The sequence below is a fragment of the Daucus carota genome, chromosome 4 (assembly GCF_001625215.2).
Source record: "Daucus carota subsp. sativus chromosome 4, DH1 v3.0, whole genome shotgun sequence".
Taxonomy (NCBI): Eukaryota; Viridiplantae; Streptophyta; class Magnoliopsida; order Apiales; family Apiaceae; genus Daucus; species Daucus carota.
Window position 1 is genome coordinate 12,190,178 of NC_030384.2, and position 17,451 is coordinate 12,207,628.

Sequence of the window (17,451 nt, forward strand, 5' to 3'; positions counted from 1 at the left end):
GCTTTCAATCTCTTATATTGTCATACTGTGTTATTGATTGTGTTCACTATATCAACTTATATAGTGAGTTTATAGGACCTAACATCTTGTTTAACCTCCTTGAGCTTATGCTTAAGCTGTTTTTGAGTCATTAAGCCTATGTTGACCTGTTTAGGTTTATCAGTCTTTGATTTGTCATGAACTTTTGATTCAGCAACAAATCTTAGTAGAACAACCTTAGGTCTTTCAATTTTAGTAGACTCTTGTTTATATGACTCAGCTTCATTCTTATCAGAGTATCCTAAACCTTTCTTCCATTTTCCACTTTCAAAGATATTCTGAGTAGTTTTACCTGAGTTAGTCCAAGTTCTGATTATCTCTCTTTCCTTAGCAAGTTCTGATTCAAGAGATGCAGTTTTCCTTAATAGCTCATTTTTAATGAAAACAGAATCATCTCTTTCCTTCTGAACTTCTATATAGCATCTGAACTAGTTCTTTCTCAAGATGATCATTTCTTTTCTTAACATCTAAGATCTCAGATTTTAGTCTCTCATTTTCTAAAGTTTGATCTCTATAACTAACATGCATATTTTTGAGAAACAATCTTAACTCAGTTATATCTTCAGTGTCAAAAGCAAGAGTGGAATGAGGTACCTTAGATTCAACAGCCTCAGTGCTGTTGTCCATGTTTTCCATCAAGGCATAGTTGACTTCTTCCTCTGATTCTGATGAGTCTGCCCAACTTCCTTTCTTAGTGATAAAGGCTTGTTCCTTTTCTTTCTTGGCTTTCTTGCATTCAGTTGCAAAATGACCTTTCTCACCACAACTGAAGCAGGTGTACTTAGACTTATCAGCTTTTCCAGATTTTTCTTCTTTGCCTTCATTCCTTTTGATGACCTTCTTAACAGAGTTTTTGTCTTTCCTTGAGAACTTCTTCCCTTTCTTGAAGTTCTTGTAAGCCATTTTCTTGAAGCTTTTCACCATCAATGCTGCCAGCTGCATCATTTCAGTATCACTGTCATCAGAGTCTGAGGACATATCAGTGTCTGACTCATTATCAGAGTTTGATGACTCAGTATCAGACTTTGTGACATGTGCTTTTCCTTTGTTTTTCACAGCTGTTTCTCCTTGAACTTTTAGAGCAACTGGTTTGGGTTTCCCTCCATGTCGTTTGCTCCTTTGCTCCATCTCAAGTTCATAGGTTTTCAATCTTCCAAAGATATCATCCAGAGACATCTCTTCAAGATCATGATTATCTCTTATAGTGGTTACCTTCAAATCCCACTTTTTAGGAAGAGCAAGTAGAAATTTGAGATTTGAGTCTTCCAAATCATATTCTTTATCCACTAGAGATAAGTCATTCAACAGCTTGACAAACCTGTCATAAAGATCAGTCAATGATTCACCAGTTTTTGAATCAAAGTGTTCATACTCTTGAGTAAGTATGGTCCTTCTGTTCTTCTTGATGGCTTTGGTTCCTTGACATCTGATTTCCAAAGCATCCCATATTTCTTTTGAAATTTTGCATCCAATCACCCTATTAGACATAGCATTGTCTAGAGCACTGTGCAACAAGTGTTTTACTTTTGCATCCTTGCTGATTGATGAGATGTCCTCAGGAGTATAGTCCTTCTTTTCTTTGGGAATCATCTTCTGGAGTTCATCTCCAACTGCAACAGAGAGCTTTGTTGGCATATGTGGACCATCATAAATCCTATCCAGGTATTCTGGATCTGTGGACTCCAGAAACATAATCATCCTAACTTTCCAGACAGGATATTCAGATGCCCTGAGGACCGGAACCCTAAGTGACTCATATCTACTGTTTGAAGTTTGTGATTTTTCAGACATGATTGTGTGATTAAGATCTCACTGTAGGTATATCAACAGAGCTGGCTCTGATACCACTTGTTAGGCCGAATTAACTCACTATATGAATTAATATAGTGAACACAATCAATAACAAAATACTCAAACAAGAGAATTAACAGAATAAACTCTTATTCACAAAACTCAGTATGTTACAAATACTCTCTTAGTGATTTATATCTTATCACTAAGAGCAGCTGGGTTATAAGAACAATATACTCGATGTTCTAACTCTTCTAGAGTAAACCCTAATATGTGTTTATATACACAGTTACATGATATCTACTGATTGATTTATAATTATCTGCTTCCTAAAATAATCTAATCAGTAGCTATCCTTCTGCTGTCCTGATCTGCACAATCTCCCTTGATCTTTATCTTCCTTATTTATCCAGGTCTGCTCCTGAAAATCAGCCGACTGCAAACTCTGATCTTCGCTAAACTCTGATCCAGCTGGCAGTCGTTAAACTCTGATTTCCAGTTAAACTTTGATATTTGCTTCTGCACACTAAACAAGTTAGATGCCTGTGACATCATCAAATATGTAACAGGGACATTGCTCGTAGAATCATCAATGGACCTCAAAGGGCTCCCTTCGACGACAGGTTGTTCATGTCTCTTATTTATGATCTAAGGGAGGTAAACCTTGATGAGGATTTATTTATGCATGCCCTTTCTCTTGAACTCGGGTACATTACAGTTGTAGTCAGGAATCTGCTGGATGAATGGGAGCTTATCATATACACAAGGAGAAACGGAACATTCAGACTCTCAGTTGAATTTCTAAAGTCATTCACTGTAACTGAGATCTGGGTGCTTCGTAACAAAGTCAAGAGAAGCTCTAATTTGAATGAACTCCTTCGAGACAAGCTGATGGAACATGCTGAATTCAATAGCTCTCAGATTTTCAAGAATCCTTATTGTCTGAAGTTCATCAATGAAGACGTCATAAACACTGTGTATCTAAATGATGAAGGCTTCCTCAAATATCCTGTGAACCAACAGATCCTTGCATCTACTCTCCTACGAACCAAGGGATTTGCTTCTAAAGAAAAGGCTGATGCTGATAATGTTATTTCTGACTATTGTCTTCGGAATGGTATTTATAAATACACAAGGAAGATGAAGCAAGTCACGGAGACTCAGCCTGCTGACTTTAAGGAGGACCCGGTGGATCTGGAAGTTATGCATCAACTGGCTCTGGCTAATGAAAGGAAGAAACGTGGTGAAGCCACTACTGTAGAACAGCCAACCAGTGAAGAACCTTCAACTCCTGTCCTTCACAGCTCAGACACTGAGGAAGGAGAAGTTGATCTGTAATATATGTTCTAAAAGAACAACCCTTTTGTAATCTGCTTATTATGTTTGAATTCTGGTGAATGTTTAATGAATACCAGAAACTTTTTCTATTTATCTTTCCAAGTTTAATCCTTTGTCTTATCAGTTAGTTGAGTTATCCTCTCGATAATTTGCATATTATGTTAACAAACAAATAGGGGGAGACTGAAAGGCATATGTTAAGCCTATTTGTATTTAAGAGTATCAACTCAACTATGATAAGAAAGCATGTAAATAGCAAGTACTGTTAAACTGAATCCGTACGAAGAACGTCAAATGATTTATTGAAGATTTTATGTCAGAAGAATTTCAAGATGTTGCTGCAAACCACTGGAAGAAGTTCATTAACATGTTTATGCCTCAGTGTACAAATAATCTTTTGTAGCACGTCCAGAAGATCAGAAGGTATAAAGTTTCAATACTTTATTTATTCAGAAGATTCCATTATTGTGTCTAAAAATGAAGAAGAACTCAGAAGACGAAGAATCGACGAACAAGCCACAACTTAATTGTTTAAAAGACAAGGAATATTCGATTCAGCTAGTTACAGATGAACTAGACAGTACATTTGTGTATTAGCTTATCAGATTAAATATTCTACATCAAAAGGAGGTGGTCGTTCAATCAAGTCGAAGATCTTAATTGTTTAAAGAAGACTGAAGACTCTGCTGAAGAAGAAAAGAGTTAATTGATTATCTAATTATTTATTTCACTTCTCAAAATAATTATATAAGATGTGTAATTTATTTATTAAATTAATTCTATCTCAAATTAATTTAATTTATGAATTTATGCATTTAATATAATTAAGTGAATGCTAATTGGTTAATTAATTAAAGATATAAAGGGATTGTCTTGTTGGATTGCAAGGTAAGACAATCCAAAGGATTGTTTTGCAAAAACAACAAGGTAAGACAATCCAAAGGATTGTCTTACCATGTTTTAACCCTTCCAACACACGGGAAGACAATCCAAGGGATTGTCTTACCGTCCCTTGCATTGTCTTGCCATATGTTCCTTCCAAGACAATCTTCAAGATTGTCTTGCCGAATGGCTTGTAAGACAATCTTGAAGATTCTCTTACCGCTTCCCTAATTGTTTTACCGCCTCCTAGAAATTGTCTTTTTGTTTCTGATTATCTTGCTAGGCTATAGACAATCTTTCAGATTGTCTTGCCTTGTATTTTTCAGCAAGACAAAGTGCTTAATTGTCTTAGCAACCTTTGCATTGTCTTGCCTACTATTGTCTTACCCTGTTCTTGGATTTTGCCTATAAATATGGTCATCCAGCTTCATTTGTTCTTGTTCAAAGTGTTGTAAAGTTTTCAAGTTGTGCTAAACTTGCTATTCGTTAAATCCACAGTTTACTGTGCTTTGATCATTTGGTTGTTTTGTTCCGCTGAGTTAGAATACTTTCTGTCAAATTTATTCTACGAACTAGTGGACATTAAAACGAACCATATTAATTATATAACGACATACACATTGTTATATTAATTAATTAAAATCTGATTAACAAATTTACATCCAATGTAACGCCTGTAATATTTGACTTATATATATATTACAGTATTTCATTTTTGATGATATATAAAATTTCGTGTTTTAATTGCCATATTATGTGAATTGACTCGTTTATTACTACGCGACTCTCGATTATAGTTAGAATGTACTTGTATGGCTTGTGGTGAATAATTCTCGCTACGCGATTAAATAATATTACTAGCTGCGACGGTTTTGACTAAATATTAATAAATGTGATCGTTGTCGCTACCCGATTTAATAATAATAGATATTGATATAATTTAGTGATATTTGATACTTGCGAGTAGCCGATAAACTTTGACTTGTTAAATAGCGAATTGATATATATATTTTCTCGAGATTTTACATGTATTATATTCATGTTTTATATATATGTGAAATGTGACTATTAGAGTTCTACTTGTAATAATTCTTTTAAAATTCATTCTTTGTCCAAAATTTTTGAAAACTATTTTATTAAACTTCTAAAATCTCATATTATTTGTGATATTAATTTCATGATTATTAAAACTCTTTCTTTTAATACTTTTTAAATCACACTTTTATTATTTATCAAATGTCTACATTACCCTTGCATGCAAACACCACCTACATTGCTTCCAAGGACAAGCTAGACATTTCCAACCCCACTAACACTTTTCTAGTCAAAAGAGGGGTCAAAGCAAGCATATAGCTCCACTTGTCACACCCCCTTTCACCCACCAAAACCCTCATTTCTCTCCTCTCTCTCTCACTTCTCTCATTTCTCTCTACTCCCTCATCTCCCTCTCGGCCGAATCTCTCTCTATACCTCTCTCTACCATTTTTCTTCATTCTTCATCATTTCAAGCTTTTGGAGGCCAAAACTTTCATCACTCAAGCTTGTATCTTCACTTTAAGGTTAGAACTTGTGTTGCATGTTGAGTTTGGAGCCGAAATAGGGCCTTGGTTCTTATGAGCTTAGGGTCTCTATTTTGGTGGCTCCTAAAGATGAACTTGAGATGATCTTGGATGGGTTTATACCTCTATTTGACCAAGGCATCCTCTTGATTCATCACATTTGGCAATGACTCTCAAGAGGAGCCGAATGTATATATGTATGTGATGATCTTTAAACTTCATGATTTTGAGATGGTTTCTTGTATATTCGAAAGGTATAATGATTTGCTGAGTTTTTGGTGTGATTTCAGCCCTTGCATGTTTTGTATTTTGATGTTATATGATGATTTAGAGCTATGTAAAAGAGGTTCTAGTGATGCATGTTGAATTATGTGAAAACCGAATGAAATGCCATGACTTTGAGTTTTGTATGTGATTTTTGAGTAATGCATGCCATGATTCAAGTGTCAAAATGATAGTTTATAGTGTGTGTGATGATATCTATCAATAATCAGTAGCTATTATGTGAATACCATGTTGTTATATTTGAAAATTGGCAGAAGAATGCTCCATGAAAATCTGCCCTGTTTTTGAACTAATATTGCCTCGGTTTTATGCTTTTAAATGGTCAAATATTGTGATATCTTGCTTTGTGTAAATAGTCAGTAGGTATATGTATAGTATAGACTAGGATTTGAGGCTTGGTTTGTTGGTTTATGGAGTTTTGGAGGGTGTTAAGGTGGAAGGAGTCACACACACACCATGGCAGATTTTTACACCTTAGAAACCATGAGAATTGGATGTGTCATGCTTAGGCCCTCATAGGCCCAAGTCTCCTGGAGTTGGGAATTGATGTATGCAAGTCTCCAGTAGCCTTAGAAGTCATAAAAACAATCATTTACATAGATGCACACACACATCTTTGAGTATAGGACAGAACAGGGCACTTTAGGATTAATTGTATTTGAGTGGTAAAGCAATGTCAATGATGAGGCCCTCATGGGGCCTTGATTTAGATGAGCTTAGGGAAGTCTTAGGAATCTATTTGAGTCATTGGATTGGTGTAGTGAGTGAGTTTAGTGAGTTTCAAGTTGGTAAGATCATGGCAGTCCCCACAGCAGGTCAAGGTGCTCTGTGCCAACTTGGCATGGAGGCCCAAGGAAGCCTGAGCAAGGCCTTAGTGTCATTCCAAGTGCACAACTTAGATTTAAGTCTTAGGTACCTAGAAGAGTCACAATTGCACCAAGGCACATGGTGGGAACACTTTGTTTTGCCAAAACCCCCAAGAGGTGCCAAACTGCCTAGGCAGAATGGTCACTTTAGTGCACTAGTTTTTAAGGACCCATATAGGCAAGGCCTTTGAGTCACACCACTTCATAATGTTAGTTTAGCATTGTGTCAACCTTTAGAAATTAGTTTAGAGTCAATACCTTAAGTGGAGATACCTCATTTCCACTAAAGAACACAAGTGTCACACATGGAGCCACATTCTAGTACCAACTTAGGGTGCATTGCATTTGAGTGTGTCATCAGTGAGACCTTGACCTCATATTGAGTCCATAAGTTAGTTTTAAGTCATATTAGATAGTGCAAGTTAGTTTAAGTCAATGCACTTAGTGTAGATGCACTATTTTTACCAAGGCACCCAAGTGTCGCCAAGGTAAGCATACTAGTAAGACACTTAGGTTGCACTTCACTTGTAAGTCTTGGGATGTGGGGCACAAGTGTGCCCTACTAATAATTGGTTAAGTTGAGGTCAGTAGAGTATAGTTAGGAGGTATTGGTCTTAGACCTTATGTGTTACTTGATTAATTGCTTAAGTGACTTAAGTATAGTTGGAGGATTACTAAGTGATAATAGTTAAGTAACTAAATGCCATGCTTTACTTTTTATGTGCATTGCTTGATGAATATGTTACTTGTTTTAATTAATTTTAAGTGTATATTTTATATATATGTATATATTTATTTATATATGTATATATATTTATACACGAAACGGTAGTTAGTGACGAGGATACTATTAATTATAGGTGCAAGTAGGAGGCCAGGCAAGGAACCCCTAGAAGCATCTATACAAGAGTTCAGTAAGCTTTATCCAGGCAAGTGAAATTCTTCCTTTATACTTGATTAATAATGGTATACCCTGTGAATGTGGAATTACTGTTTACTTAGAACTGAATTACCTCATCACCCTTATGATCATTACTTTGGATTCCAATAATACCCTGAATACTTGAATTACCTTTTTCATATAATATCACCCTACACCCACATGATTATACTCCAATAGTCCCTTTGATGAATAATGAGAACTTGATACCCCACATTAAACTGAATTATCTCTTTTGGAACCCTGATCTTAATAACATCCCTTACTTAGAAAGATCACTTATATTTTGAAAACACCCTTGCTTATGACTTGTCTTTGATCAAGAGCCCTTTTTTTTGAAAATGAATTGAATTGATATGACCCTAAAAGGAATAGAATAATAATTTATTAAGACTGAGGCGCTAGTCAATTATTGCAGCATCAGTAGCGGGGAGCCTGATGTCTGTTTATGGCCAATGTGTGCCGAGGATCCTCCCCGGTTGAATCACTTTATGTGGTTCGGAGCTTGGTGTGGGCTGATCACCCCTCAATGCTCGTAGCACTGTGTGTTTCCAATTCCAATAAACTTGTTATCTCACTTTGCACCTTTACTTGTGACTATACCTTGTGATATCTGTTGTTGCTTTTACACTTGTTTATACTGCATGTTGTGAACTGTTATATATACTGCTTTCACTTGCTGAGCTTTTTGCTCATATATATATATATTGTTGTTGTTATAACCCTTCAGTGAAACCCGAGAATGGCCCGATTCAAGCAGACCGCCCGTAAGACCACCTCAGGCAATGGGATTGCATATCGCCGTATGATGGAGCAGGTTGGGAACTTGTAGTTCCCTAGTTATTATCTTTTGAACTTTTGGGGTTTAAAATTTGTAGTAATAACTTAGACTTAAATTTGGATTTTAATTTGGGTTGTAATAACTTTAGATGTTGTTCATACTCATTCCTGGTGATTCCGGGAGTGTGGATTCAGGCTTGTAGATTAATATTTTATAATTCCGTAGTTTAATTATCTTTCGTATTATGCATGCTTTAGTCGGTTATTATAGTGGGTCTATCACAGTTGGTATCAGAGCGACAGGTTTGAGTCACTGAACAACATTGGATAAATGAATATAAGATAGGATTTAGAGGTTAAGATGAACTTAGATCATGTGGGACTTGGGGCGTTAGAATCTTTTAAGTTTTCTCACCCTTTTTACTATAACCGCGTATATATATAACTGTTGGCAGGCATCGTCTTCGTCTAGTCCCGGATTCCCGGCTACTGTTCCGTTCCCGCTTTACGAGCAGATGGTGAGGCTTACTGACCGACTCGAGGGCCAGAACACGATTCTCCAGCACCGGATCGATCAGCTGTACCGTGAGGACTTTGATGATGAGGGCAACCGTCCCCGTTTGATTGCTAGGGTCGAGGAGATCATTCATATGGCTGAGGACCGTTTGGCAGCTATTCCACCCTACCGCGAGCGTGAGAGCCGTATCACTTTGACCGGCATTACTGACGAGCTCCGCCGTGTGATTAGCAGTCTCCGTGAGCCCGTTGCCAGTCCACCAGCTTCACCAGCATCATCACCATCCTCCTAGACTATCTCTTAGTCTATTTATTTCTGTTATCGTGTTATCCGTACTTTGACTTTCCATTTCGTACTTTGTACCCCGGATTGTTTCGGGAAGACTTATTTGCATTTTACTTTCTGTTGGTACTTTGACTCGCACTTTATTTCAGTTTAATGTTTAATCCCACACTTTGACTATTCATCTCGTATTGTCATTATATATGCCATGCTTAGATAGAAATTGCCATGTTAAACCCTATAGAAATTGATCATGCTAAAACTTTTCCAATATACCATGATTGAGACCTTGATTGAATAATTATACCCTTGCAATATGATACCTTAGACTCTAATAATACACGCACATACCATGATGCCATGATAACAATAATAAACCGTTACCATGTGAATAACTCTTGAATAATACCTTTGTACCCGATATTTCCCTCTTTGATATAACTTGTATGTATATATTGAACTGTGAATAAGCCTTTCTTGTCTAAATTCAGAATCATGCCTCCTCGAAGAACCCGCAACACCAACAATGAGAATACCGAAGAACCACCACCAACCTTGGCTCAACTTATGCAACTTCTTCACCAACAATCTGTCACCCTTGCTCAACAACAACAATTACTTCAACAACAACTCCAGCAACAACAACAAGCACCTCCACCACCACCTACTACCTTCAAATCTTTTCAAGCTGTGAAACCACCCGAGTTCCGAGGAACTCAAGACCCTGTTGAAGCTCAATCCTGGCTTAAGGAGATGGAGAAGGCTTTCACATTAGCCGTTGTGACCGATGAGAAGAAAGTTGAATACGCCTCCTATTTTCTGAAAGATGAAGCAAACTACTGGTGGGAGTCAGCCCGTGCTTTAGAAGAAGGAGATGTTATTGCTTGGGATATATTTAAGAAGATCTTTCTAGACAAGTATTTTCCAAGGTATATGCAAACTCAGATGGAGGTGAAGTTCTTTGAATTGAAGCAAGAAGGAATGACTGTTGGAGAGTACGAGAAGAAATTTACAGAATTGGTAAGGTTCGTGGGAGATTATGTGGACACGGACGAGAAAAGAGCAAAGAGATTTCAACAAGGATTGAAGCCTTGGCTACGAAGCAGAGTGGCTGCTTTTGAATTGGCCACATATGCTGAAGTGGTCCAGAAGGCAATGGTGATAGAAGGAGAAAGTGATCAGAATCAGAAGGAGAAGGACAGCAAGAAGAGGAAGTTTGGGAATAATGGTGAAGGTTCGGCTCAAGGGAGCAAAAAGGGGAAGAATTTCAAGAAGTTTGGATTTCAGAGTCAAGGAGGAACCCGAGGATACAAGAAAGGTGATAATAGGAACCCGAAGAAGATTCAAGGACCGAGTGGTCAAAGGAGTCAACAAGCAAATTCAGAATGCAAGTTCTGCAACAAGAAACACACGGGAAATTGTAATAAGGCTGATATTGTCTGTTTCAAGTGCAACTCAAAGGGTCATTATGCAAATGAGTGCCAGCGCCCGAAGCCTTCTGTTACATGTTTTAAGTGTGGAAAGACCGGTCACATGTCAAGAGATTGTAAAGCTTCTGGAACCAGCAAGTTGATGCAATTGGCAGCTACCCCTTACAATCAAGGAATGACATCTTCTATTCCGATTCTGCAGTTACCTTCTACTCAAGTCTTTGAGTCTGCAACTCCTGTTTTCCATCCCTCTTACCCGGCTCAAGCAAGGACATTCAACATGAATATCAAGGATGCTGTTCAGAGTTCTGAGGTTGTGGCAGGTACGCTTTCTGTCAACAACATCCATGCTAAAGTGCTATTTGATTCTGGAGCTACTAGATCTTTCATATCTGAATCTGTTGTTGGAAAGTTGAATTGTGAAATTGAACCGTTAGCTGAACCCTTATCTATCATTGTTGCTAATCAAGAACAAGTATCTGTTAGAAGTATTTGCCCCCGGTGTACTATAGAGATTTCTGGCTTTAGTTTTCCTGCTTCCCTTATACCTTTTCGATTAGGAGAATTTGATGTTATATTAGGTATGGATTGGTTAGCAGAAAATGGTGCTCAAATAGATTGTAAGAAGAAGAAGATAATCCTTAAGTCTCCTCAAGGCAAGAAAGTAGAGTTTAAAGGGCAGAAACAAGCTAAGACATTTTTGATGATAATTGAAGCTAAGAAATTGTTAAGACAAGTTTGTGAAGGTTATTTGGCTCATGTGATTGATAGATCTAAAGGAACGCTGAATATAGAAAGTATTCCGATAGTTAACGAGTTTCTTGATGTATTTCCCGACGATCTTCCTGGATTGCCTCCCGACCATCAAATTGAGTTTTCTATCGACTTAGCATCCGACACGGAACCAGTTTCGAAGCAACCGTATCGAATGGCGCCGGCAGAAATGAAGGAGTTGGCCAAGCAATTGCAAGAGTTGTTAGACAAAGGAGTTATAAGGCCGAGTGTATCCCCGTGGGGAGCTTCAGTTCTTTTTGTGAAGAAAAAGGACGGAAGCATGAGATTGTGCATCGACTATAGAGAATTGAACAAGTTGACAATCAAGAATAGGTACCCTTTGCCTCGTATCGATGACTTATCTGATCAACTCAAAGGAGCAACTTACTTTTCGAAGATTGACTTGCGTTCGGGATATCACCAATTGAAGATTAAGCCGGAAGACATCCCAAAGACCTCTTTCAGAATTCGGTACGGGCATTACGAGTTTCTAGTTATGACATTCGGATTGACAAACGCGCCAGCCGCCTTCATAGATTTGATGAACCGTGTATTCAAGAAGTATTTAGAGAAGTTCGTCATTGTATTCATCAACGATATTCTCATATACTCGAAATCTGAAGAAGAACATGCTGAACATCTGAGGATAGCTTTGGAAACTTTAAGGAAGGAGAAGCTGTATGCAAAGTTCTCTAAATGTGAATTTTGGCTACGAGAAGTGCAGTTTTTAGGGCATATTGTTGGAAGTGAAGGAATTCGAGTGGATCTAGCGAAGATAGAAGCTGTGATGAATTGGGAGAGGCCAAAGACCCCAACTGAAGTTAGAAGTTTCATGGGATTGGCCGGATATTAACGAAGGTTCGTGAAAGATTTCTCGAAGATTGCAGTACCGTTGACAAGATTGACTCGGAAGAGTGAGAAGTTTGAATGGACCGACAAATGTGAAAAGAGTTTTCAAGAGTTGAAGCAGAAGTTAGTTACCGCTCCAGTTTTAGCTTTGCCAGATGATCAAGGAGATTTTGTTATCTACAGTGATGCGTCGTACAAAGGATTAGGTTGTGTCCTAATGCAACACGGGAAAGTGATAGCCTACGCGTCAAGACAACTCAAGCCACACGAACAAAGATATCCGACTCATGATTTGGAGTTGGCAGCAATTGTGTTTGCTTTGAAGCTTTGGAGACACTATCTTTATGGCGAGAAGTGTGAGATATTCACTGATCACAAAAGCTTGAAGTACATTTTCACGCAAAAAGAGTTGAACAAGAGGCAGCGAAGATGGTTGGAATTGATTAAAGACTACGACTGCACGATTAGTTATCATCCCGGAAAGGCGAATGTGGTAGCAGATGCGTTAAGTCTCAAGGAAAGATTGAATATGTTGACTATGGCACAAGAACTATCACAGGAATTTGAAAAGATGGGAATTGAAATTCGAGCTCCAAGTGCACCTACAGAAATGATTTGTACCATTACTTTTCAGCCTGAATTGATGGAAAGGATAAAGAAGTGCCAAGAAGAAGTGATGAATGAGAAAATGAATGAATTGACCGGAGAAGAGATTTGTACTCAAAAAGACAATCAAGGAATCTTGAGGTTTTCATCAAGAATTTGGATACCAAATGTGGAAGAATTGAAGAATGAGATTTTGAAGGATGCTCACAATTCAGAATTTTCTATTCACCCCGGCAGCACAAAAATGTACCAAGATTTGAAGCAAAACTTTTGGTGGCCAGACATGAAGAAGGAAATTGCTCAATGGTTCAGTAAATGGTACACTTGTCAAAGAGTAAAAGCTGAACATCAGAAGCCAAGTGGATTGATACAGCCTTTAGAGATACCAGAATGGAAGTGGGAGCACATTGCAATGGACTTCATAGTTGGATTGCCAAGGACGAAATCTAATCATGATGCTATATGGGTAATCATTGATCGATTGACCAAGTCGGCTCATTTTCTGCCAATCAACGAGAGATTTTCAATGGACAAGATGATTCACATGTATTTGAAAGAGATTGTTACTCGTCATGGAGTTCCAGTATCTATCGTGTCAGATCGAGACCCTCGTTTTAACTCTAGATTATGGAAGCAATTTCAAGAACATTTGGGAACCCGACTCAAGATGAGTACTGCTTATCATCCACAAACGGACGGACAAAGCGAGCGTACAATTCAAACAATCGAAGACATGTTAAGGTCTTGTGCTTGGGACTTCAAAGGAAATTGGGACGAGCATTTGCCTTTGGTTGAGTTTTCGTATAATAACAGTTGTCATGCCAGCATTGGAATGCCCCCGTACGAAGCTCTTTGTTAGGCCGACTAAACTCACTATATATAATAATATAGTGAACACAATCCAAGACAAACACAAGTATAAGAGAATAATTCAATAAACTCTTATTCACAAATCTCAGTAGTTTACAAATAATCTCTTAGTGATTTATATCTTATCACTAAGAGCTGCTCGGTTACACGAGTGATATTCAATTGATAACTCATCTAGAGTAAACCCTAAGCTGTGTTTATATACACAGTTACATGATATCTACTGATTGATTTATAATTATCTGCTTCCTAAAATAATCTAATCAGTAGCTATCCTTCTGCTGTCCTGATCTGCACAATCTCTCTTGATCTTTATCTTCCTTACTTAGTCAGATATGCTCCTGAAAATCAGCCGCCTGCAAACTCTGATCATCGCTTAAACTCTGATCCAGCTGTCAGTCGTTAAACTCTGATTTCCAGCTAAACTCTGATATTTGCTTCTGCACACTAAACAAGTTAGATACCTGTGACATCATCAAATATGTAACAATCTCCCCCAACTTGTACATTAGACAGAATGAACAAGTTCTATATATTTACTGATGATGTCAAAAACAATCAAGGACAAATGCATGAAGTAACTGATCTGCATAAATAAGTTAATACTTACAGAATAGGCAGAACTAATTACAACTTACAGATCATAGCAGAACTAATTATCCAATCAGTCTATACCCATAGCTCTCCTTAACAAACTTGGTAATCAGATCTTCTTCAATTTGTTTCAGAGTTTGTATCATTTGAGCTTTGACAGTCTTCAACTCTTCATCTTCATCTCCTGTCTGGTATATGGCTGATCTCAAAGCATTAGCTTTGCTTCTCTTCATTGCTTCTCCCAACTGAATGGCTCCTGGTCTTTCAGCTTCATTATTATAACCCAGAATTCTGGTTCCAGCAATAGTCTCCATAACAGAGCTATTTTTCTCCATATCAATCTCTGAACCATCTTCCAAGGTTATCTTAGGCACATATTCAGCATCAGAACTTATCCCATAGAATCTTCTTTTCTCTTGGATAGTTCTCTTCATTCTGTCAGACCATCTTCTGGATGCTTCATTCTTTATCTCAAGCATATAGTGAATATGCTCAAGTTCCCTCAGAGATTTTAACAGTAGATCAGCTTCAGAAATTCTGTAAACCCTGCCAGATTCCAAAAATATAGCAATTTTTTCTTTGTCTTCTCGTCCATCATGAGTGTCTATCAGAATTTGTGCTGATTCTATTCTGTCAAGGTCTTCCTGTGTTACAGTTTCTCCAGCCTTTTTAGTAAAAGGAAATGGATCTCTGAAGTTAGTTGCTGCACTTGTCTGTATTTTCTCCTTTCTGTGACCCAGACCTGTAGTGTCTCTTGCTTCTTTCCCTCTTGTTCCTTTTGCTCTGATCTGAGTAAATAAAGAGCTTTCCTTGTACTGACCTGTACCAAGGCTTCCAAATAAACTCTTCTTCTTAGATTCAGCTGTGTCAACTTGAGCCTTGTCAGAGATTGACTTGATCCAGGTAGCTCTGTCTTCAACTGGCTTCAGCTTTTCTTTCTTCACATCTTCAGCTTGAGCAATGTCAGAGGCTAAACTCAGATCAGTGGACTCAGGAATGATCTCAAGAGTTTGGTTAACTTCTGATTCAGCCTTCCTTTTAGATGGAGCACCATCTATAATCTTTTTCCCTTTTTCACTGGAATCAGATTCAGACTTCTTCTGATAAACTCTGGGCCTATTGATATCAGAGTAATTAACTTCACTGATCACAATTCCTTTTCTTCTTGAAGAAGTTAATTTCCTTGTAGAGGAATTAGTGACCAGTTTCTTGCCATCAGAGCTTACTTTTAGATGATCAGTTTGAGCTTCCTTTTCATCAGACTTTGATTTTCTTGTCTTGTTCTTCTCAGCAGCCAACCTTTCTTCTTCTTTTCTAGCATCTTCAAGTGACACTCCTGGATTTTCTTCTTCAAATAAGTTCTTTGCAACTGCTTCATCAAAATCCAGTTGTGTAGGGGCCTTGTAGAAGAAGGTTGTTTCCTCTCCCTGAAACTTTACTGTGTGACTCAGAATCTTAGATTCAGGATTACCAAGCTTAATTAATTGCTCAGAGAGAGCTCTGGTTTTACTGTCAGCTGGTATCAGAGGTTGAGATTTTGTTTTCTGAGATGGATGAGAACTGCTTCCAGCCTTATCACTCCTCTTTTCTTCAGATTGACTCTGAGAGTGTAAGATTATTTCAGAGTTTAAATTTTCAGACTTCTTCTTATCTTCATCCTCTTCCTCATCATCAGGTTTTCTCTGTTGCTGATCAACCTTGCATTTGTCTTTTAGTACTTTCTCCCCCTTTTTGACATCATTGGGGTTGAGAAATTTCACCAGTTGAGCAACAGAAGAGCTCAACTCAGCCAGAGTTTGCTGCATGGATTGCTGAGTGAATTCTATAGAGGATAGTCTGGCATCTACAGAGGAAATTGGAGCTCTGTGCATCCTCTTAGAGTAACTGAGAGTACAAACTCTGTACTCTGTAGGTTTGGAAGGAGGAATTTCACAGACAGGAGCCGTTGATGCAGGTTGAACAGGTGAAGGATCTCTGACTGGAGAAACTTCCCTGACTGAAATACTTACTCTGTTCTCAGCAGAGACTTCAGCTGCAAGAATAGCTGAGTCAATAGGATGAACAGAAGTGACCTCTGTAGTATCTGTATCATCATCATCATCAACTGCAATACTGAGTGTCTGTGAACACAGAGGAGCTGTAGCTTCCTCAGAATTTGCAGCAGATAATATCTCCTGATCAGGAGCTGCAACTAAATTTTCAACAGGGGTCAGAATTTCTTGAGCAATGTCTGGAGTAGTTACAATTGCTTCTGGAGTAGAGACATGTGCTTCTGGAGTATGTTCTGAGAGAGTTATATCATCTGCTGGTGAGTGTGGCACAAGATCCTCTGACTGAGGAATGTGCTCTGTCATTGGAATGTCAGCTTCTGATGTAGTAGATAGGGGTACTGCAGATAGAGGTTCTACCATAAGAGGATCAGAAACTGTGACCATCTCAAGAGGATTGACTGTGGATTCCTGAGGAGGGTCCACAGTAAGATCAGTAATTGTGGAGGTGGGCTTGATCTTCTTCCTGGGCCTTGAGATTAGAGGAACTGGTTCTGGCTCAGGGTCAGAGTCTGATAATCTCTGCAGAAATCTTCTCTTCCTAGGTGGAGGAGATGGCTGTTTGGATGGAGATTTAGAAGACCTCAGTACCCTTGTTGGTGAAGATATTACAACTGGCCCTTTTTGGGAAGGACCAGAGGTTGTGTTTAGATCAGATTTTACAACTGGCCCTTTTTGGGAAGGACCAGAGGTTGGTATATCTTGTGTCTGGTGGGTGGAGGATGGTAAATTCTCATCAGAGAATAATGCATCATATTTATCTGGCATTGCCAGCTTCAGAGTTTGTGTAGAGACAGAGCTGTGATACTTGGAATGCTCTGGAAGGTGAAGAGCCTTTCGAACCGTTCCTGAATGAGATGAAACTCGGTTGGAGCTTCAGCATTTGACAGGATTGCAGCATAGTTGTTGGTGACGAACTTTGCACCAGCATATTCAAAAACTTTGGTCGACATTTTCTGAGAAAAAAATCAAGAAAATCGTGAAGTGTAGATGAGATGTTT

General features: G+C 38.2%; 1 protein-coding gene across 1 annotated transcript; it reads right to left on the minus strand.

Annotated features, from left to right (window-relative positions):
• Positions 1 to 14,356: 14,356 nt before the first annotated feature.
• Positions 14,357 to 17,218, minus strand: LOC135152182 (uncharacterized). Its single transcript, XM_064092016.1, has 2 exons — positions 14,626 to 17,218; positions 14,357 to 14,394 (listed from the first exon to the last, which is right to left on the minus strand). The coding sequence occupies exons 1-2, from the start codon at positions 17,216 to 17,218 to the stop codon at positions 14,357 to 14,359; spliced, it is 2,631 nt and encodes an 876-aa protein (XP_063948086.1).
• Between the last annotated feature and the right edge of the window lie 233 nt (positions 17,219 to 17,451).

Bases quoted from the DNA above. Each gene is read 5' to 3' on its own strand.
- LOC135152182 (XM_064092016.1), bottom strand. From the start codon at position 17,218: ATGCCAGATAAATATGATGCATTATTCTCTGATGAGAATTTACCATCC. The intron at 14,395-14,625 runs GCAAAGCTAATG...TTATTTATGCAG, and splicing joins GGGAGAAGCAATGAAGAGAA to ATCAGTTACTTCATGCATTT.